This window comes from Perca fluviatilis, chromosome 13 (assembly GCF_010015445.1).
Source record: "Perca fluviatilis chromosome 13, GENO_Pfluv_1.0, whole genome shotgun sequence".
Taxonomy (NCBI): domain Eukaryota; kingdom Metazoa; phylum Chordata; class Actinopteri; order Perciformes; family Percidae; genus Perca; species Perca fluviatilis.
This window is the reverse complement of record NC_053124.1, coordinates 26494281-26516129: the sequence shown is the minus strand read 5'-3', so window position 1 is coordinate 26516129 and position 21849 is coordinate 26494281. Positions and strand designations below refer to the sequence as shown.

Below are 21849 nucleotides of genomic sequence, written 5' to 3'. Positions count from 1 at the left end.
TATTTTGTGTATAGGGAACTAGACTCTTTAAGAAAAAAAGCCTCCTACACATCTTTGAGTCCAACAGGAAGTTTGACCAGAAAGCTGTGAAAAGTGTCATCGCTGATAGTCACTCAGTGTTGATGGTGCGCTGAACTTTGATGTTAATCTAAGTTAAGGAGCCGAAAAAGAGCAGGCAGAAGTCAGTGGTGAGTTTTGAATATGTTGCTTGATGCTTTCTATGTATCCAAACTATCTATCTATCTATCTATCTATCTATCTATCTATCTATCTATCTATCTATCTATCTATCTATTCATCCATCTATCCATCATGTCAAACTTCACTTCCACGGTTACACAAATTATTTCAAAAAGGATTTCGGTTTTGTGCTTATTGTTACAGAGAAAGTTTCCTCATTGATCGTATAATGTGCCATCCACAGAACAACAGAGAAGGTAATACCTAGTGGTGGAATGTAACTAAGTACTGTACTTATGAAGTACAATTTTAAGTTCCTTTTTTTTAAAGTAAAAAGTACAACATTTCTCTCTGAATTATTGTGGAGTAGGCCCTAAGTACGAAGTAGTATTTCTCTTATCCGGTACTTCATACTTTGGGCCTACTCCACAATAATTCAGAGAGAAATGTTGTACTTTTTACTTCACTTTATATTTGACAGCTTTAGTTACTTTACAGATTCAGATTTTTAAAACTAAATATAAATCAATGAATGGTTACGTCAATTTACTGTAAAATAGAGTGAAAAGACAACGTCAAGGCAGAGAAAAATTGAGGAACAAACCATGACTATTTTTGTTATTGGTCTTAACACGGTGACCAAAAGGAAATTGTGAGTGTTATACCGCCCCATGTTTCCTGTTGGTCTTCTGCAGCAGCAGCCCTCTGCACTGCCATGGACCAACAGCAACGTGGGAAACTGCTGCTCAGTGCCGCAAGTCAAACAGGGCGGCCATGTAATGGAGCAAAAATAACTTCACGTTTTTAGATTTAAATCTCAAAATTTCAAAATTTTCTTTAATAATAATGACTAACTTGTATTAGCATGAAACTTAATGTATCATTTATTTAAACTCCGTTTAAAGCGCACTAATTATTATCTTGTTTGTTTAATCGGTACAAAAACCAAAGTATCAAAGTATATAGACGACTAATTCTTGGACGGCAGCCATATTTTTATGGAGTCTTGCTGCCACCTTGAGGTGCAGGCAACAAGTGTGGAGACTAAGGATTATTACACGGTTAATTAGTGAGCTTTAGAGGTGCTGCTAGGAGAATTTTGAAGAAGTTTGGACAGAGCCAGGCCGGTTGTTTCTACCCGTTTCCTGTCTTTATGCTCAGCTAAGCTAACAGGCTGCTGGCTGTAGCTTCATATTTACCTTACACACACGAGTGTCAGTCTTCCCATCTAACTCTGCAATAAAGCGAGAGTAAGAGGAGAAGCATATTTCACAAAATGTTGAACAAATTCTTTAAGCACTGTAATGGGATTCTTGGTGGCATGTTGCTGTTGCTTAACTTCATAATATTATGTTATTACATCATAATATTACAAGGCTCTTTGATTCTTTGAGAACTGCAACAGCGATACAGAAAATGTGCTTAAGCAGGTGAAGAAAAAACCATATCAATAGGTACATATCATTACCTATCTATTCTCACATCTGTTTTACATCTGTCTACTCTAACTGTTGAACAGCAGAAGCTCCAACCTCCCAACAACAGAGTGTGCCACGTGGAGGGCCAAAGGTCACCTCAGAGAGAGTCGCCCTGTTCGTTCTCAGTGCTCTCCTGGCAGCTGCTGCCGTTGTTATTTGCCGTCTCTGTAAGTCTGTCATGTAGATGGACTCCCATAGCTACACTGGAGAATAAAACAGGTTTTGGTGTTTGGGGTGACCTCCATGAGTATACTATACAGTGTGGAAAATTGAATTTAACTAAGAATTTTGTTAGTTCAACACGTTAAACTTCCAATGAATCACTGACTAAATGTTGAAAGGACTTTCTTCTAAAGAAAATGATCAAGCATTGACTGATTTGAACCTGTACTTCTGGGTTTTCTTCAGCTTTTGAGAACCTGCGAAACAAGAAAAGTTTCCAGACACTGAGAGACGAGCATGAAGCCATGAAAAGAAATCTCAGAGGTAAGCCGGTCAGGTTTTGAAACGGTCTAAAAAGGTTCAGTCTACAAGTCACAGGTCTACTTTAACTTGCACTGCAACACTACAAGGTCACTTCAAAAATGTGTAAGTTTTCAGTTTCATTCCAACAGTTGACAGATCTGTAATAAAAATCTCAGCAGCTCTCGGATTTAACACTTGCATGTCTAAACTCCTGCTGCTTCCAAATCACACAAATGTAAACAGTGAGTTGATCCTAATGAAAAGAAAATATTTGTATCTTCTTTTATAACAAAAAAAACACTAAAGTGAAATCATGCAACACGGTGCAGCCAACGTGCCCAAACCCTCCTGATGTAAAAATGAGTAAGTGATGGATTTTTGCCTTTCTTACATGTTTGCATCCTCTGATGATAAAAGAAACAGTGAAGGATTGACAGATTGTCTCAGATTCAAACTCTTCACGTCTAAACTACAGCTGCTTCCGAATCACACAAATGTAAACTGTGATTTGTTGCACCTGATTGATGTCTTTGCTGTGATCTCTTTAAAGATGAGCCATGTCAGAAATGTGAAGAAGGCTGGGAGCTTCACGGAGGGAAGTGCTATTATTTCTCCACCGACCGTTTGCCCTGGGAACGCAGCAGAAATCAATGTAGAAATCAACATGGAGATCTGGTGAAGATAGACAGCAGAGAGGAGCAGGTATGCCACACTGCTGCAGCTTCATGTTTTATCACATCATATGTTTACACATTAGTTAACATGGTCTCTCAGCACAGAAAAGTGATGTCACATGTTGATGATTTCATCAACTTTTCCTTTTAAGACATTCCTGGAGCTGAAACTGAGAGAAAAAATGAACGAACCTGAGGACAAGTTCTGGATCGGACTGACGGACTCACAGACAGAGGGCACATGGCTGTGGGCCGACGGCTCGCCACTGGACACCAGGTTTGACTGTTGTAAACAATTTGGTCAATTTCCAATATAACAGTAATCAGTTTTATTGAACCAGCTCTTTCTGATCCCAATATCTCAGGTTGACTTTTTGGTCCTCCAGAGAGCCAGACAACTGGGAAGGACAAGATCCTGATGGAGAGGACTGTGTGAGGATGGGGAAGAGAGGCGGAGCTCTAGACCTGAACTGTTGGTTTGATAAATCCTGCAAAGTGCCTCACAGACGTATCTGTGAGAAAAAAGTAACAGTTGCACATTTAAAATGTGTCTGAGATGTAGTTCAGCTCAAGTATCGCTCAGCCCGTTACACATGCTCAGGACCGGACGCAGGAAGTGGAGCGATGCTATTTATATACAGCTTATGTTAGGAAAATAAAAATAATAAGCCCTGCAAACATTACAATGCACTTACAGTATTTAAAGTAAAAGTACTCAATGCAGAAAAGTGTCCCCTGTGATTGTTTATTGTTTACTGATTATTACTCGTGCATTAATGTGAAAGTAAGATTTTACTGTTGTAGTTGGTTGAAGTGGAGTTCATTTTAACTGTTTTGTGTCGGACTGCAACTAATGATTATTTTCATTATGAATTAATCTGCTGATTATTTTCTCCATTAATTGACTGATTGGTTTGTAAAAATTTTGAAAATAGTGAGAACTACACAACTACACAGAGCCTAAAGAGACACCTTCACAATGCAATGTTTTTGCATAAAGAAAAACTTAAACAATATCAAAATAGTTGCCAATTTGTTTTCGGTCAATCCAATAATCATTTCAGCTGTACTTGCTTAATCTGTTTGGTAGTTTAATTTATAACAACGTTTTATATTTTATAAGCTCTTCGCTTTTTGTGTGCAAAAATCTTAATTTGTTAAGTTAGTAACTAAAGACAAATAAATGTAGTGAAGTAAAAATGCCATTATTTCCCTCTGAGATGTAGTGGAGTAGAAGTAGAAATGTGCAGTGAGTGACTGTGCAGAATTAACCAGCTTTTACTGATGTTCTTAATTTGAGCTTCAACAGCTCGGGTCAACTGTAAAAAAAATAAAAAATGCATTAAACAATTTTTGAAACTATCTTTTATGTGTTTTCCATTTATTTGTAACTTTAAAGAATTTTACAAAAAAATTATTTCCCTAAAAAAAGTATTTGTACATAACATGCAGCAATAGTAATATTTCTTGGTCTTTTTCCATTTTGGAGATATGCATAATAACGAGGTAATACCAAGTTAGGTAAAACAATGATTACTTTTTAAAATCTGTATTTATTGAAAATAAAAAATAACTAAATCCCGAGTCACAGCTGAAAGCAACATTCAACTGACTCCAGAGATACAAACACAAAAAGTCGCCGAACACAACAAATCAGCAGTTAACGTAAACTTGTTCTTCTTTTCTCTTTTAAAGTTAAAACACATCAGCAGCTGGCTCAGAATTTGAGGGTTGGTAATAATGTTGTGGAGCGAGTAATGAGACGGGAAAGGGTTAGCAGAAGTACTGAAGCTAAGATTGTATATGTTTCTGCACTCTTTGCTGAATTTTCCCAGTAAAAGGTCCTGGTAGCTGTTGAATTCTTCCAGAAGGCTGCTGAAACGAAGGGAGCTGAGCGGTTTGATGCAGTTGCGTGGTCAACCAACTTTTTCAGTAATAAAAAAAAAAGTAAGATTAATTCAGACATCTATCTGAAGTCTGACAGTTAGTTTAAATTAGTCTAAGGCAAAACCCCTGACATAGCAGCTAAACTGTGCAACAGTTCCAAGTCCAAATGATTGAAATGGTTTGAAATAGCAGCTGGTTGTAAAGTTTCTGTCTGATGGAATGTATTTGTCTTTGGTTGCAAATGCCCAAATTTAAACACAGATCTCCAAAAACTTAAAAAAAAAAAAAAAAAAGGGAATTAGTGCTCCAACTGCCCATCATTCCAAATCCTCCTCGTCAGGTATGAACCGTGTGTCATCGTGTTGGTCCACACCTCTTCTATCTTCCCCCTGCAGCTCTCGGACGGCGAGGATTCGTACAAGCATGGCCTCCATGGTGCCGTCGTCCAGAGGGGTGGAGGAGAACCACAGAGGGCTGTTGGGAACACAACGGCCATCTGGAGAAAGGTAGAACGAGTCGGTGCGCTGCCTCAGCGACTCTGAGCTGGATGGAAGGAGACAAAACAGAAAATAAAGATGTAACAAGCTCATAATTATTTTACAGTACACTGTGTTTTGATGTGTTGACTTGTCTTCCTGGATGTACTCTGTGTGGTATTGTACAAACTTTGTGGCTGATGATAGCTACCTAAAGCTCCGAAAGATGATAGTGTTCACTTGGACATGTTAAGCAAACTGATATTACACTCTTTTCCCGAAAATACCTGGGTGCAATTTATACTTGATGTAAGTTTCTTTTCTGCGACATCTTTTTAACTAATGTTTATAAATGATTATATTACAACATTTCAAAAAGCATGATAAAAAGTGCTTTACAAAAAACAAGGCAGCAAGGCACTAAGACAGACGACAGAACTGCAACACAATGTTAAAAAAAGGACACCTTGTTCACATAAATATTGTCATCTTAAGCTGGTATGATCAATATTTTTAACTAAACAATGGGTCAAATGTAGCCTAGAAATCTAGACGCACCCTAGCGGCAGCAAATTTAATTTGCAAACAGGGGGGGTCTAGGCACTCTCCGTTGACTTGCGAGCTGGAAAAACCAAACTCTGGTCAGGCCAATCACATCGTGTGTATAGAGTTGGTGGGCGGGCTAATGGCTGCTGCTGCAGGAGTTAAGTTTTTCTTTGAGAAAAGAACAAATAACGGCACAGAAATCATTCTTAAAAAGGGAAGATGTGTTCGGAGTTTTGCCGACCAGATATGGCAAAAGTTTAAAGTTTAATCTACTAACTAGCTTCTCTTCCTTCTTCGTTGCTCTGCCTGGTTGTAGCGCTATCCTATTACGTGTAGAGGGAATTTGAAAGACAACTGTTTATCCCGCCCCTCGGACTGAGCCCTGTCAATGGTGAGTTCCCAGACCCAATATCTTGATGTGGGTCTGGCTTGTCAGGCTAGGTCAAATGACTATATGTATGTGAAAGGGGTCAGTTACTATAAAATCAGTTACTGCAGGTTAAACATTAAGTATTGGCACAATCTGGAAGTTCAAATAAAAATGTTAACGCGGCTCAAAATCCCATACTGCTCATATCTTAAATCGTAACATCTCATCAGCAGGAGGGAGCGAAAGTAGTACAGTGGACAAAGAGTCAATAACACGACTAAACTAAAATGCATAAAAATATATAGCTACGAACCACTTGGAGAGGTAGAACTCGTAGAGTCTGACTGGACAGCGGAGAGGGTTCTCGGAGTTCTCCATCATCTCCATACTCTCTTTTTTCTTGCGCTTCTTAGCTGGTACGCCGTCTACATCCGACACACACACACACTCTTTTTTTAACACTCCTTGCTTCTATCGTTTCATATGCAGTGAAACAGGCCTAAAACTAAAATATCAAACTTTCATATACAGCAGCTGAACAAAATGTCTCTGAAATAATCCAATTTGAATAAGTTTAAGTACTTTTATATGTTAAATTTATATTATTAAAATATAATCAGGTACATCACTTTGACGCACAGCCATACTGGTACCTGGCTCTGCCTTGTTTATGGATATTGGCGGGTAGAAGCGCAGGAAGCTGGTCTTGGTGTTGTTCTGGTTGGTTTTGGTGCAGCGCATGACGCAAGCAAAGGACAGCTGGCGGTGCTGCTCCACCGTGGTGAAGCCAAAGTACTTGCAGAAGAAGAAAAGGAGGGTGTTGAGGAGGACGATGGGGGAGTACGCCCCCAACTGTTTACAGTCCCAGAGAAACTCCTCCTCCACACGGGAATGGATATAACCTGCAGAGAGAGGGAGAGAGACCCGTTAGAAATCTGGTCAACCTGAGGTGATCAGAGGCAGAAAAAAAGACATGGTGACTCACCGCTGGCTGATATTGAAGGTTTGAAACCTTTCAGGATCTTGTTGAACTTTGTGGAGAACTTGTTGTAGATGAGATCGCTGAATATGTTCTCCATACGCCCGTTCTCAAACAGGTACTACAGAGAAACGACAAAATTACACTCAGACAAAACAACAAGAACTGGGTGACCGTATACAAGTGATTTGTGAAGGTGAATGAATGTATGAATGCTTCCAGCAGAGGGCGCTGCTGTAGAGGTGTGACTTAAATCAGTCCCTTTATCAGTTAGTGACAACACAGTGAATTAGATTTTGGAAAATTATTATTTAGTGTTATAATAGATAGAATCAACGCAATAAACACATAGTTCCTAGGGGGTCTAAAAAGGGAGATTGCACTACTTTGTTGTGGAAAAGTGCCTTAACCGGTCAGCCTGGTCTGCCAGAGATTTAAGAGAGTGGAAATTAATTACAATTCACATCAGACAACTAAACACTTGTAGATTAATTAAAACAATGGATAATTAATACATACACATATCAGCATGTCTATGTATTCCCTCTTCTTGGTGCTACTTATATGTCCTGTTTGTTCGCAATGTCGTTCTATATGTATATTCGACACGACTGCTTCTACTGCTTTTAACAACGGTGTCCTTTTCTAATCTTTAAACTGCATGAGCGTTTTTTGCTCTTTTGTTTTTTAGAAAGCCTTTTAAACTGCATGACTCTTGGAGAATTCTGTCAATTTTTTACCATTTGTATTTATTAATTTACACTTTTCTTAAAATAAACTAAACTTTTTTTTTTTTTTTACTTTTTATGCCCAGAGTCAGAGTTGGTACGTTAAAGCGTAAAATTTCATAAAAAAATAAAGAAAAACCTTTAACTGCAAGAGAAAGTTACTTTTACTGAACATTGGGTTGATGTGAGGAATTTTTATAACATCTTTATGATGCATTATGAATTAAGGCAGGTTGATTATTTAGCCTCTAAATACTGTCCTGTATAATGTTGTAAACAAATTAACAAAAAAAGATAACTGAACAATATAAATAATTTATATAAACATCTGGTTAACGGTCTCAGTTTTCTCATATCTACAAATTTGCTAGTAAAATAAAAGCAGTCCGTTTATAGAATGGTGTATTACATCTTAGAAGTACCAAACAAGAGTAACAAGTAACAAAATTCCACAGGAAAAGACATAAAAGGCTGCTTCAAAAAGAACAAAAGGGCAAACATACCCATGAAAAGACAGATGTCTGACACAGCAAGTCATGGATAGCATACTGTAAATGTGTGTGTACAGTGTTGCTCATCTTGCCTGTTGTATGCTGAGACAGAGGTAGAACAGGCTGTCGGGGGAGTATGGCTCTCCATCAGGTCGTTTCACCTCAGTAATGAAACAACAGAGGCTGTCGCTCAGCTCGGACGCAGAGCAGCGAAGAACATCCTCGTTTAAGGTCACAGCATGATCTAACAGAAGAAAAGAGTCAGGAGAAAAGTGTTTAACATCTGTTTAAACCTGCATTTGATAAGTTTTGTTCTGCTAAAAATTTACATGTAAAATGAGTGGCATTTGTTGGTTGCGGTTTGTAAACACAACATTCAAATTCGGCCTCTCCTCCACGGCTCAACGAGAGTTCGAGTGCGCGCCAACACCACAGATTCACTTTTTTTTGGAACAAGATCTGCTTGGTGTTTCGCCACACTATATTTGTGTTTTGTTTCTCTGCGCTGTATTCGCCATTTTTGTAGCCTCCTATTGGATGCATGCTTATGATCTGGAATCTGGTCACTACGTTATTATAGAGGTTGACACCCAGAAACATCCCCAACACAGCAAAATGACAATGCAGGGAGAGGGCAGGGTCTCTGTAGATACAGACAAAGCCACACACTTCTAGCGGGTTGAGTGATGATTTGAGAGGGATTATTTTTGTATAAATCTATACAGTTGTTTTTTTTTTACAAAATTCCCTAATCCTAAAATGACTGAAAATTAAATTGTAAAAAAAGAAAGGCAGAAAAACATACAAGAAACAAGGTCCAGGTTGGTTTGTGATTTCCTCCACTGTATCCATCTCTTCCAGGCGGCAATTCCACATTGACTCTCAAGTTTTTGGCGCTTCCTAGACATGACCTTTTCTCTTTGAGAAGCCGCCTCTTCAGCTGCTCTGGACGACTGTTGCAGCTTACGACCCTTCGATATGGGAGGACAGACAAGATTACATCACAAGAAGATCAAACCACAGCTTCTAAACTCATTTCCCAGTTGGTTTGTTACCTTGTTCTTGTTGTGGACTTTCCCCACAGTTTGTTGTAATAGCACTGGGGCCGGTTCAGCGCTCGGTGAGCCCTGGGGATCCCCCCTCATCTCCAGAGCAGGGGGTGGGAGCTCAGGTTGAGGCTCCCTGTGCATGCCCACCTCTAAAAACCGAGGTGTTTTTTTGTGGGTGTTTGGTCGACTGAGCGACCCAAAGCTGGTGTCAGAAGAGGAGTCTTTCTGGTTGTTGAAAGTGGCCTGATGATCTGAATCCAAGTCTTCACTATAGTTACTGCTGTGCTCTGAAAATAATGAAGATGATAAGAAATTACAGACACACCAGTATAGAGCTTAAGAGTTTGCATGTTTTAGATGTGTCATCAAACCAATGAGGAGGCTTCTCTATAAACCTAAAATCTCTTCTGTCCTAATAATCTCCAAAAATGAAATGTCACATTTACCTGAAATGTATGAAATATGACAATAGCATTTTAAATATCTGCCTTTTTGGCCTTTATTTAACATGGTTTGGGATCTAAATCAAATTTTCAAGAAATGGCAGCACAATTATATTACACAAACTAACACAGAGCCAATAATCACTGACGTACACAACAAGAACAAAAAGATCTCTTGATCCAGCCGTTTCTCTGGGGTATCCTTCCTCAAGTCCAAAGTGCAACAATATCATCCCTTCCCTTCACGTTCATCCAATGCCTTACCCTTCGGAGCATGAACTTCTCGTCTTCGTCCTTCTTTTGTCACCACTCTGTGTTCTCTCTTGTTCTTCTCATCTTGCACTTTCTTCCTCTCAGACTTGAAGTTGAGCTCTTCTTCCAGCGGGTCGGGGTGGATCCTCTCCTCCATGACTTTTACAGTTGGGTCAGGAAGAAACACGGGCACAGGAAGCTGCAGCGGAGACAGTTTGGGAAAGTCTGTTAAATCTGATAGTGACACGTGGAGGCATTGCTGACTAACCCCAACCAGACCAGCATGCAAATATTTTTAGGACATTTGATATTTACAGTAATTTGACAGTACAGATTGACACTTTGACAGGAACCAAAGGGAAGGTGGACAGAGTGGGGAGGCTGGATTTATAATGTTATGCTGTATGTGTCTTAAATGGTTGGGCACAAGGACACCTGAAGACCCCAAATGTTATCCCTTTAAAACAGAGATTCTTGATACTTTTCCCACAATTCTTTAACCAGTGCCCATTTGTGCAGTGCCTGTTCAGAATAGGCCGATTGCTTGGTTCCCAGTATTTTCTGTCTATTTCTTTGTCCAGGCCAAACTATAAGCGCGGTTGAGTTAGGCGCGGCTGCTGCTCTTTTAGAGATTCAGCAATCAGTTTTTTGCAGCTGCACTTTTTGGCACGAGACCGGTTGCCGGTGAACCGCAATAAAAGAGCCTTCTAGTTGTACTGCACATGCGGGAGACACAAACGCACAGGAGATTCCTCGATTTATAGTTGGATGTCATAACTTAAAATTAATTTTTTTGTGGGGCTAAATCATCAAATGTAAAGAAAGCTGTAAGTCTGTGAAGCACTTTAATCCAGAGTTAAGATTTTAAAGCATGAAAACCAGAGCAGAAAACAGTGAGGCTCTTCTGTGAGATTAGAGTAACATGAAAATGGTCAAGGTTGTTTTACATACCGGTAAAGGCAGGCCCAGAGGCGTCGGTGTGTATTGACTGTACATGTTCATAGGCAGAGGAACGTACACCGGCACTGGGACAGGCAGGACTATGACTTTAGGTACAAAGTTGTCTTCACACAACAACAAAAAAAGAAAACACAACCAACATCAAAACTCTTCATCCAGGAAAGAGGGTACCTGAGTACATCTTCATATTTGTGTATTTTACCATGAGTAAAGATGTGTATGTAAGCCTCATATGGACAAAACTAAACACATAGTTACAGGGTGCATCTTTTTTGCACTGCATCACAAAAACTCAATTTGGCTGAGCATTTTAAATAATCCTGTAAATGATTTCCTTTACCTGTCTGTGCCTCTGTGTCGACAGTCTGTGTGGTGCAGGAGACTCCCTTGTTGTGGACCAACGGCGTGCAGAGCATGGACTTGTTCTTCATTTCCTTGGGCACTGTTTGGACACTGGCCTATGGAAAAGACACATATTAATTAACAATTAATAACAATAATTCAAACATGGGTTATATCTTAGCTAATTCAAACACATGTGTTAGCTTTTAACAAAGTTAACAGAAGGATAGATGATAGCCATGTGGAAGACTTGGTTTTTGTTGTAAACTTACATGTCCAACAACCTTTGTTTGAATGTCAGGGACAGAGACTGTAGAGAAATGACAAAGTTGGAGTCATAAAAACAAAGATTTCTATCTTCATTTATCACAATAAATAGCTTTTCTACAGTATGTGCATACATAATGTCTGTGTGTGTAGACCATGCTGTGCAGAGCTAGCAGTGGTACTGGGCTGCCTCGCCAAAGCGCTAGCAAGTGAGATAACGTTAGCGATGACGGGGAAGGACTCCACTGTGCCTGAAGATCTGGGCGGTGAAGAGACTGCAGGCAGGAAAGAAAGAGTAGTCAGCAGGGGCTGTAAGTGACTGATCTCTTAGCTATTTGCTAAGAAGATTATCATATCAGTGTATGCATTGCTACCACAGGAAGAAAATTTAAACTGGGAGTTTTAAGAGCAGGTTTAGATAATAAGTATACACGATGTCTGGACAAGGCTGAAATCCAGTAAATGTCCAGTTTGGATCTTTGTGATTTTTTTCTGATGTTAACTTTCAGTCCCACAAGGACTACAACATCAGACATAAACAATAAGAAAGTCAGAGTTAGTGAAGCAATGAAACAGACAAAACATTGAATGGCAATAACAATAGGTACCTGTGTTGACCATCTGGACCTTTTTATTGCAGAAATGTAAGAGACATCTCAGGTCACAGAAGTGTTTGACCTCTCCCAGCATGGGAAGGCTCTGCCTCAGTTTACCGTTGAGGCCGCAGGTGTCACACTTGGTAACCTGAGAGAAAGCAGACAGTTACTGTGAAATAGGTACAGAGCACCTCATGGCTATCATCAATTTCAACAACTTTAGTTTTTAGACTTGCTTATATGCAGATTGGCTGCAACTCAGGATTATTTGAATTGTCAGTTTATCTACTGAATATTGTCTTAATTAATTATTTGGTCTATTACAATTTCCCAGAGCCCAAAGTGATGTCTTCAACTGTCCAAAACTAAAACATACTCCGTAGTCTATTCGAGAAGGCAAATATTCACATTTGAGAAGCTGCATTTTTATAATTTTTGATTTAAAAATGACTTAAATCAAATATAGTTCCCAATACATGTGTTGCCAATCTTGTGAATGACACCTAAATAAACTGGCCCAGTAGTTTGGTGAGAAGCTGAGTGCATAAAATGATGAACTCTGTGACAATGATGTCGATATCATTAAACAATGTGATCATTTAAACAAAACCCTCCCAAAAACAAATATATATATTGACTTATTTGCAAATGCACCACTGGAGCAATAACTATAACTCAAAAAATTTCAAGATAAACAATAGTTTCAGTGTTCTAAACAATCCTTGAGGGAATGTGCACAAATAAATTCAACAATTATTTCATTTTCAACCAGATCTATCTAATACAGCGGGACGTCTCTGTACTGTACTCTACTTCACACTTGGTTTCCTGGATACCCAATGAACTTGGGGTTTGGATTTTGGAGCATTTGGACGGCATTGGATATTGATATTGACTGTAAATAAAACTAAACGGCTGAACAATAAACTGCTGGTGCAGCACGCTGCACGCAGCAGGCTGTTGACGTGCTCGGGACAGCAGCTGGGGTGGGGGAGGTTTACCGGCTTGGCCTGCGGTTCACTTTTTGCTGCTTCCAATGTAACATGATTGCGGGATATACCAAGCAAACTTTTCTTCACTTTCCTGGAGCACGAGCAGATAGCTGACAGGAACATCGCAACTGTTCTGTTGAATAAGGTTGGAAAAAAGGCGCTACGTAACGCTGTCTACTATTTCACTAAGAAGAAACAATAAAAAGCCATTTGCCAACACTAAATATCAAACAAAAGCCAAACACTATATATTATTAAGTTGCTGTGAGCTGTAAATTCACCACTTCTAAACAGAGTCAGAACATAACCTAATCTTGGAGGTTATTCCTCCACAGCGCTGTGTAATGCAAAACTATCTCGGAGCTGCCCGGGCAAAGACAGCAGTTTTCATCAGACTCACCCTGGGTCCAGTTAATTAAGTGTAGGCTACCGCTAACTTATAACACTAATAACATTACTGTCAGCAAAATACCTCCTGCAATTCAAATCCATTTTTCAAGGTTAACCGTCAAAACAACTAAGCCTGTATGGAAATGAACAAAAAGGGTTAAATTCATTAACAATAATAATGACGAGACAGGACCGCTGTCATGACTGTGGTGATATTAACGTGCAATATCGTTGTCTTTTTTGTCAACACTAAAATGTAGTTGAACAAAAACTCGATATTTGCATTGCTTCCACCTTCCCACCATTGTCTACAATAAGCTAGGGGTGGGAATCACCAGAGGCCTCACGATACGATATCATCCCGATACTTATATCACGATACGATATTATTGTGATTTTAAACATATTGCAATATTCTGCGATATACTGCAATGTATTACCTTAGTTCCAAATTCAGATTTTTCCCAATTTCAAATGATGTCCCGAAAGGACAATTTTGTCAACATCCGTTTTATCTAAAAAGATACATTTCTCTGTCTGTTCATCTCACTTCAATTTTATTGCTGCAAAATGGGGATTGTCAAGCAGACAGACTGACCAACACATATATCATCAAAGATCGATACTTGGCGTCTGTGTATCGATACAGTATTGCCAAGAAAAATATCGTGATACTATGCTGTATCGATTTTTTCCCCCACCCCTACAATGAGCAGGTAATTTGTACGATGGGTGAACTCACACCTGTACTTACATGGCAGAGAATCATTTTGTAATTTGAGCTGCAGTTTTCAGAGCAGAAGTCCTTGTCAGCGCCTTCATACTTTGCTGTCACCACTATCTTAGAAAAGGAGAAGCAGTAGGCACACCAGCCGCAGTGTTGGCCCCACTTGATTTCCAGCTCATGTTGAAAAAGCATCTTGCAGCCTGGCAGGAGAGAAAGGAGAGGCTCAGGGATTGTTGACAATTTTTTAATCCTGAATTTCACTGTCTGAATCTGAATATTATTCATTATACAAACAAGGCTCCACCATTTTGCATTACCATCACTGCAGAAGTCTTGGTCTTTGCCGTCAAATTTCTGGACGTGTCTGATGATCCTTTCATTGTTACAATATTCACACTTGCCCATGATGTTGTTGACCCTATTAAATTCTTGACAACAGGTCAGGCCACACACAAAATAAATTTTTCCCTGCACGCGCACACACACACACACACACACACACACACACACACACACACACACACACACACACACACACACACACACACACACACACACACACACACACACACACACAAGTATTTTAACAAACGTATTCACACAAATCACCATGTACATTACTGTTTCTAAAAAAAACTGTGCAAATCAATAGACATAACATGAGATTCAATTAGATCCTGTGAGTTGCCTATTCTATCTTAAAAAACAGACCCTACACACCTTTTGCTGGATGACTTTGGGTGAAGCTTTTATAATGCGCCGACACTGGGCACATGGCAGTTTCTCTGGTGGTTTGAGGAAGTCACACTGGCTTGGATCAGCGGCTCCCGTTGAGTTAGCAGCCATGTCTTTCTGGGACTCCTTTGGCACAAGAAAACAAAAAATATGCAAAAGGTTTTAAACCTGTATAATATGAATATGGTATCTAATACAACAGGTAACACGGTCATGAAGTAGGCTGGCCATTCTAAAGAAGGAACATGCCAACCAATGCAACAGCATGGCTCCTTTATGTTTTTGTGAAGGTGTTTGGAACATAGGAATAAGATATAACAGTACTTTTGTTGGTAGGATAAATGTATTAATCCATCAGCTATATGTGCTTATCCTATAGAGGGTGGCTGGAGCAGATCCCAGCTGACACCTCCAACCAAACTTACAGACCTTTTTTTTTTAAAAATCTCCTAAATGACTTCTCCAAGTTATCACTCAGGGAGAAAAGGCACAAAAGATGCTCTCTGGTCAGTTGGTATACCAGCTGGCTCTTTTGTCTACAACTATTAGCTTCTAGCATAAATGCAGCTACTTCTACCACTACTGGTTCATTTAGCATAGAATTAAGAGTTTTGAACATCGTAAAAGCTGCAGATTGTATTACCTTAAAAGACATGGCACAGGTTAAAGTGCAGAAGTTTCTGATGGAGGCATCTGACATGGCGAGGTGGCAGGCTGGTAATGTAGTCCTACCACAGCGGTCACAATTGAGTGGAGTACCTGTGGAGAGAAGTAGATTTCATGATAGAAACTTGGCCAAATGGGAAATGCAAATACTAATACCACAACTACTAATATCACATGTATGCAATGAAAAACCTCAGCAGGGCTCTGAGGTTTCATGGAAGTAGACTAATCCTGTCAACCTACATTTTAAGAATTTGGACTACACTGCATTAAACTTTTAGGTCCCCTGACAGAACTACTTGATTCAATGAAAGCTGGAATCCTTTTTATAGACAAGAGAGAGAGAAAGAGCAGCTGTGTTGTCAAAGTTAGTCCAGTACCTGATGCACTGACAGCCTGGATCTTGGATGCCATCACACAACTGCTGGTGCAGAAGAGCTCCACCACATCCTCACCGTTTTTGTTTTCAAACATATCTGACATTAAATGGGAGGTGTGGCACATGGCACACGGATGCGGTGTTTTGATTTTCTGCAAAGTGATAAAAACAGCACAGAGAAAATACTGTTGATTCACCAACTCAATTTAACTTCAGATTTAATATTCAGTTTAATTTATTTTAGTTTTGATATATCCTCACAGCATTTATATTTTGAAAAGTGTCGACCTTAAGTAACATTTCTGTTTTGTTTTTTGTTGAAACTACAACTAGATGTTTCAAGGTTTTGTTACCCGTTTGAATTGGGCCAGACACTCTGCATTGCAGAGTTTTTTGCTGCCGTCATCCATCTTGAGCATGACAGGTGTTTTGCAGGGGGAATGACAGTTCTCACAGATGGACAAGTTGTTCATGTTGCAGAAGCGGAGAAAACAGGGATCGCTGCAGATCTTGTGGACGACGTCCTCCTGTATGATCTCATGTTTGCTCTGCAGGAGGATAAAGAAAGGAAACACACAATTCATGCATTTTTCAATTCAATTTATATAAACCTGGATAACAAAGGGGCAGTGAGCTGAAATGTTTGTGTTTTTTTTTTAAATTTAAATCAGTGTTTTTTTTATTACTTTATGACTATATGTCATTTTAACAATAAAAATAAACATAAAATATAATTAGATCTTTTGGACTCTGTTCCCTTGTTTCTTACAATGCAATATCTGCTGCACATGCTGCATTGTGATTGTGACGAAACTGGCACAAGTGGTATTTTGGTGGACATGATACTCTTATAGCTGAAGGAGGACAGGCAGGACTGGCTGCAGAAATCCTTCAGTGTCCCCTCATTATCCACCGGGGCCTGGAGGATGTCCTGTTGCGCTGCTATCCCCCTGAGAGTACGAGAAGGAATGTGATCAGTTTAAAGTCTGCAATCTTAAGGCGCTGACACACCAACCCGTTAATCGGCCGTCGGACAGCCTGGCGAGGTCAGTGACTGGAGTCCGTTCGGTGTGTTCCGTGCCGTCGTCCGTCCGAGGAGCTGTCGGCCTTCATTTTGGCCGACCTGACTTGTTGCGTCGGAGCGCGGGCAGTCGGACTCCATGACCAATCTGATTGGTGGAGTGCTAACCCAATGACGAGAGGGATGAGCGTGACTAAGCCTCTCAAAATCTGACGACAATCTTTTAAAGTGACCTTTGTCGATCTGAAATGAAAACAGATTCAGCAACTGCACGGCCTATTTCTCGCATAAAATGTTTTCAAAAACACGTTTCGGTGAACCATCTTCGTAAAATATGAGATTGTATCCTGAACGAGCCGCCATTATGCCCGTTTGATAAATCCGAGAGCAGCCAGACCCACGTGACGCGTTCGTCCAATCAGCTGCCGGTTTTCATTTTTTGGCGAAAATACAGATCAGCGGCGCCTGCTGTTATGGATGCTTATTACACGCTCAAGTCGGCGTCGCTTCGGTTTGTTCTGAGGCACTTTTTGGACCTCGGGGAGCCGATTGATCAGTCCGACTGCCTTTTCTGCCAACGATCGGCCGTCGGGTTAGTGTGTCAGGGGATTTACACACACAAACATGTAGATATAGCGGAGATAGGGCTGGGCAATAATTCAATATGCCTATATATGTCATTCAATGAAATCATATTGTGATGAAATCCTATATCGAGATATCGTGATATAAAATTACGTTGTCTAAATTGATTACTACAAGCACATACAAACTCAATTTTCTCAGAAAATCTGTTGTGAAACATTTTGAGGGAATATCATCTGAAGAATTGCGGATTTGTTTTAACATCACGCTATTTTTGTGCATGCATGTAAACATAGTCAGTATATAGCTAGAAATTTTCTTTTTTTTCTCTATAATTTCACTTAAAACTGTTTACCATATTATTGATGATTATTTATCTGAAATCTCATTGTAAAAAATATTTTGTGAAAGCACCAATTGTCAACGTCAACGTATTTGAACAAGAATATCGTAATATCTGATTTTCTTCATATCGCCCAGCCCTAAGCGGAGATAAGTTTAGCGGAAAGACATTTAAAATTAATTCATTGAAATTTCTCAGAGGAAAGGGAGAAATGTTGCAATAAAGATGGCATTGATCAGCAAATGAAACAAACTACTGTATGACTCACTGAAGGCAGAAGTGACAGGTCTTCTTAACTTGTTTCATTTGGTAACATTTCAAAAGGCAGGGAGTGGAGCAGAAGATGTTAGCGTGGCCCTTCCTCTGGTAAACAGTCTCCCCGTCCACCAGGACCTGTTTGCAGTTAGAGCAAGACGCAGGCAAATCCATATGGGTGACAGTGGGCGCTGTAGACGTGGGCGTAGACAAGTTTCCCGTCAAGGAGAAGACTGAACCGATCTTCAAGTCCTCCTGTCAGAAACCAAACAGTAAGATAACCTGCTGGACAGTTGGATACATTTCTTAATCATCATCAAACTTTTATTTCAGACTCAAGGTCCAAATCTCCCACAACAATACATAAATACATATCCATAAAACACATGCATACACACCTACCTACACATGTAATAAATATAAAAACAAACAATTTAAAAAGACAATTATTGTTCTACCAGGAGACAATTATACCAGTGTTTCCACATACGGGATTGGTAGCGTGTAGTGCTTAGACGTATGTCAGTTAAGCCCATTATTATTTCATTTTGTGACCCATTAAGCCGACACATAAATTTAAACATTAGGTTTCTTAAAACAGCATGAAAGGTTCTCACTCTTGCAACCACAAACATCTCACTTGCACTACACCATCTTGGTCTTGTGAGTAATATTCTCATTGCGTCATTATATGCTACTTTCAATTTTAAAAGACTTGCCTTTTTATAGTTTGACCACAAGTGCGCAGTATACAACGGTGTGCAATATGCTTTGAACAGAGATATCTTTACACCAGCCGTACATGCCCTAAATTTACGTAAGAGACTATTGGCTTGTGCATACATCATGCGACATTGCCTGTAAATATCTTCATCATCTGTCATTTTATCGGTGATAAAATGACCAAGGTATTTCACCTTATCACAGACACTAAGCGTATTATTAGCCAATTTAAAATCAGGGAAATTCAAACCTTTATCATCTTTAGTTCTACTGATCATGACAACACTCTTATTGGCGTTATATTTAATATCATGTTCCACACCATATACTGAACAGATTGTAAGAAGCTACTAGTCTACTAGTGTGCTTTTTTTCTACTGTTTTCCTAATCAGTATCAGTGAAGTCTACAATACTATTCATATCACTATTAAATCAAGTATTTGAGGGGGAGGCATGATCAGGATCTATATTCATGATATTATCCTAAAAAATAATGATGAGAAAGACCCATTTCAAACTCAGTAGAATGTAACTAAGTAGATTTACTCAAGTGCTGTACTGAGGTACTTGTACTTTAATTGAGTATTTGTATTTTACGTCTGTCTACTTCCACTCCACTTAGGGCTCCACAATATGAGGAAATGATCTAATAGCGATTATTTTGACTGATATTGCGCTTGCAATATGATTCAAGATATTGAAGGGAATGATGATCATGTTTGTATCATTATTCTCATTTTCATTGACTAATATTAAATCTTAAAAAATTAAAATGATTATAGTGTGATTTTTGCAAGGATCTGTACCAAACATGTGTTTTCTGTATTCTGTATGATATTGTTTGTAGGCCAGGATGTCTCTGCAGCACCACAATTCTTCATTCAGAATGGTTCGACACATATTTTGCCTTTTAACAAATATCGTGCCCCTCTGCGATTTGGATATTGCACTAGTGCATATTTCGATAAAATTGCGATTAATTGTGCAGCCCTAACTCCACTACATTTTTCCACATAGGAAAATATTGTACCCATTCATCCACTAAATTTATTTCATTCTGATAAAACAAAAACATATGGTCAGCTTCTAAAACATGGTGTATTGTTCAGTGAAAAACAACTCATTTTAGTCTCAAAGTATTATGAAAAACGTTTACTCACCTGTAGCTAACATTTTATGGACTTTTAATGTAACGAATGTTAGCCCATACATCTGTCTACATGTGTTATGCTCCCTTGTAAAAAAGGAGGACTTTTTAATCTCCTATTAAGCGTTTAAAGGAACACTCCGACTTATTAGGACTTTAGCTTATTCACCGTACCCCCCAGAGTTAGATGAGTCCATATATACCCTTCTCATCTCCGTGCGTGTCGTAACTCTGTCTGACGCGCCCACCGCTAGCCTAGCTTTGCGCAGATCCTGGAGGTAACCGGCTCCAACTAACCTACTGCTCCCAATAAGTAACAAAATAACGCCAACATGTTCCTATTTACATGTTGTGATTTGTATAGTCACAGCGTGTACAAATAACAAGGTCACATGAGACACAGCCATCTTCTAATCGTGTACATACTGGGAAGTTCCAGTTCCAGGAACTATTCTCAGAAGGCGAAGCACTGCTACTGGGCGAGTGATTAGCGCAACACCTGAAAAAAAGTGCATTCGTGACAACACAATAATAACATTACAGGGGATACATGAGCCCGGGAACAACTGCAATAGTAGTGACCACCCTATTCATGTAATAGTGTCACTAACGTTACATTAGATTAGCTACATTAGCTAATGACACCATTACATTAGTCATCTAAAAACATAACGCAACACTTAGCGCAGCCGCAGGTGATCCACTTTGTCCTGTCTGTACTATCGATGGGATGGCCGTATCCTTCAGCACACGTTTCATAGTCCGTGTGGCAAATTCCATTCTTTCAAAATAGTCGTCCTCAGTGAAATGTTCTGAGCAAACCCGATGGTACTTGATAATGTCTACAGGTGTGTTTGGATCTAGAGCCAGAGCAAGTAGCCATAGATTCATCAGGTCAGCGTTTTTGGTTAGAATTCTATGAAACATCATGGCGTTACCTTGTCTCCCTTGTTTATTGTCGCAGCTCTTTACAATACAGCGAACACCCATGATTGTAAACTATGCATTTACTATCTAGTAATTGCTGACTCCAACTCGGAGCGAACTCCAGGCGAACTCTCTGCTCATCACCACGGGGCTTCTCAGGTGCTGCGAGCAAATCACTCCGCCCAAGTAGCAGTGCTTCGCCTTCTGAGAATAGTTCCCAGTATGTATATGGTTAAACATCCCATGGCATGAAAATTTCACTTTATGAGTTTTTTTAACATTAATATGCGTTCCCCCAGCCTGCCTATGGTCCCCCAGTGGCTAGAAATGGCGATAGGTGTAAACCGAGCCCTGGGTATCCTGCTCTGCCTTTGAGAAAATGAAAGCTCAGATGGGCCGATCTGGAATCTTCTCCTTATGAGGTCATAAGGAGCAAGGTTACCTCCCCTTTCTCTGCTTTGACCGCCCAGAGAATTTGGCCCACCCATGAAAGAGAGACATCATGGCTTTCAAACGAGCAAAGTGTCAGTTGGTCATGACCACACCCCCACCCTCCACCTTGCCCCTCCCTCTCTCCTCCTCAATAGCTACAGACAAAGAAATGGTACATCCCAAGGAAAGCTCATTGTGGGACTGGCTCTGGTGGCTGTAATTCTGCACCAAGGCTGAATTTCGGGAAAGAGACTTCAGATACAGTATTAGGGGACCACTAAGGTCTATATAAAAGAGACTTCAGATACAGTATTAGGGGACCACTAAGGTCTATATAAAAGAG

The 21849-nt window shown here is 39.7% G+C and overlaps 2 protein-coding genes across 10 annotated transcripts in view; one reads left to right on the top strand and one right to left on the bottom strand.

Moving 5' to 3' along the window:
• Positions 1–58: 58 nt before the first annotated feature.
• Positions 59–4159, top strand: LOC120570917 (hepatic lectin-like). 4 transcript variants are annotated; one of them, XM_039819609.1, is made up of 8 exons: positions 59–188; positions 385–437; positions 1703–1825; positions 2067–2144; positions 2430–2486; positions 2674–2825; positions 2950–3074; positions 3163–4159. In XM_039819609.1, exons 2-8 carry the CDS (start codon positions 410–412, stop codon positions 3350–3352), a joined length of 753 nt encoding a protein of 250 aa, XP_039675543.1. In that variant the 5' UTR covers positions 59–188; positions 385–409; the 3' UTR covers positions 3353–4159. The 4 variants fall into 4 exon arrangements, with proteins under 4 accessions (XP_039675543.1, XP_039675541.1, XP_039675542.1 ...); XM_039819607.1 differs by having other exon boundaries at positions 1700–1825; XM_039819608.1 differs by having other exon boundaries at positions 379–437; positions 1700–1825.
• A 171-nt stretch (positions 4160–4330) lies between these two features.
• LOC120570916 overlaps positions 4331–21849 on the bottom strand; it is a 45303-nt gene continuing 27784 nt past the window's right edge. For 5 of the 6 annotated variants that reach the window (XM_039819602.1, XM_039819603.1, XM_039819604.1 and 2 more), the window contains 21 exons: positions 18290–18531; positions 16842–17022; positions 16426–16620; positions 16074–16224; positions 15671–15786; positions 15013–15153; positions 14610–14760; positions 14320–14492; positions 12196–12331; positions 11722–11862; positions 11593–11630; positions 11319–11436; positions 10970–11082; positions 10031–10217; positions 9330–9610; positions 9080–9245; positions 8367–8518; positions 7062–7176; positions 6730–6978; positions 6390–6501; positions 4331–5227 (listed from right to left, as the gene is read on the bottom strand). In XM_039819602.1, the coding sequence (XP_039675536.1) occupies positions 5002–5227; positions 6390–6501; positions 6730–6978; positions 7062–7176; positions 8367–8518; positions 9080–9245; positions 9330–9610; positions 10031–10217; positions 10970–11082; positions 11319–11436; positions 11593–11630; positions 11722–11862; positions 12196–12331; positions 14320–14492; positions 14610–14760; positions 15013–15153; positions 15671–15786; positions 16074–16224; positions 16426–16620; positions 16842–17022; positions 18290–18531 (3384 nt within the window). In that variant the 3' untranslated portion in view covers positions 4331–5001. Of the gene's footprint in view, positions 5228–6389; positions 6502–6729; positions 6979–7061; positions 7177–8366; positions 8519–9079; positions 9246–9329; positions 9611–10030; positions 10218–10969; positions 11083–11318; positions 11437–11592; positions 11631–11721; positions 11863–12195; positions 12332–14319; positions 14493–14609; positions 14761–15012; positions 15154–15670; positions 15787–16073; positions 16225–16425; positions 16621–16841; positions 17023–18289; positions 18532–21849 lie in introns of those variants that run through there. The other variant, XR_005641163.1, reaches the window with a different exon arrangement.

What these genes read in the sequence shown, in the direction of transcription:
- LOC120570917 (XM_039819607.1), top strand. Translation starts at nt 410, where the DNA reads ATGTGCCATCCACAGAACAACAGAGAAG. An exon ending in CATGAAAAGAAATCTCAGAG is followed by an intron (nt 2,145 to 2,429) that starts GTAAGCCGGTCA and finishes AAAACACTAAAG; the next exon opens with TGAAATCATGCAACACGGTG. An exon ending in TAGACAGCAGAGAGGAGCAG is followed by an intron (nt 2,826 to 2,949) that starts GTATGCCACACT and finishes TTTCCTTTTAAG; the next exon opens with ACATTCCTGGAGCTGAAACT.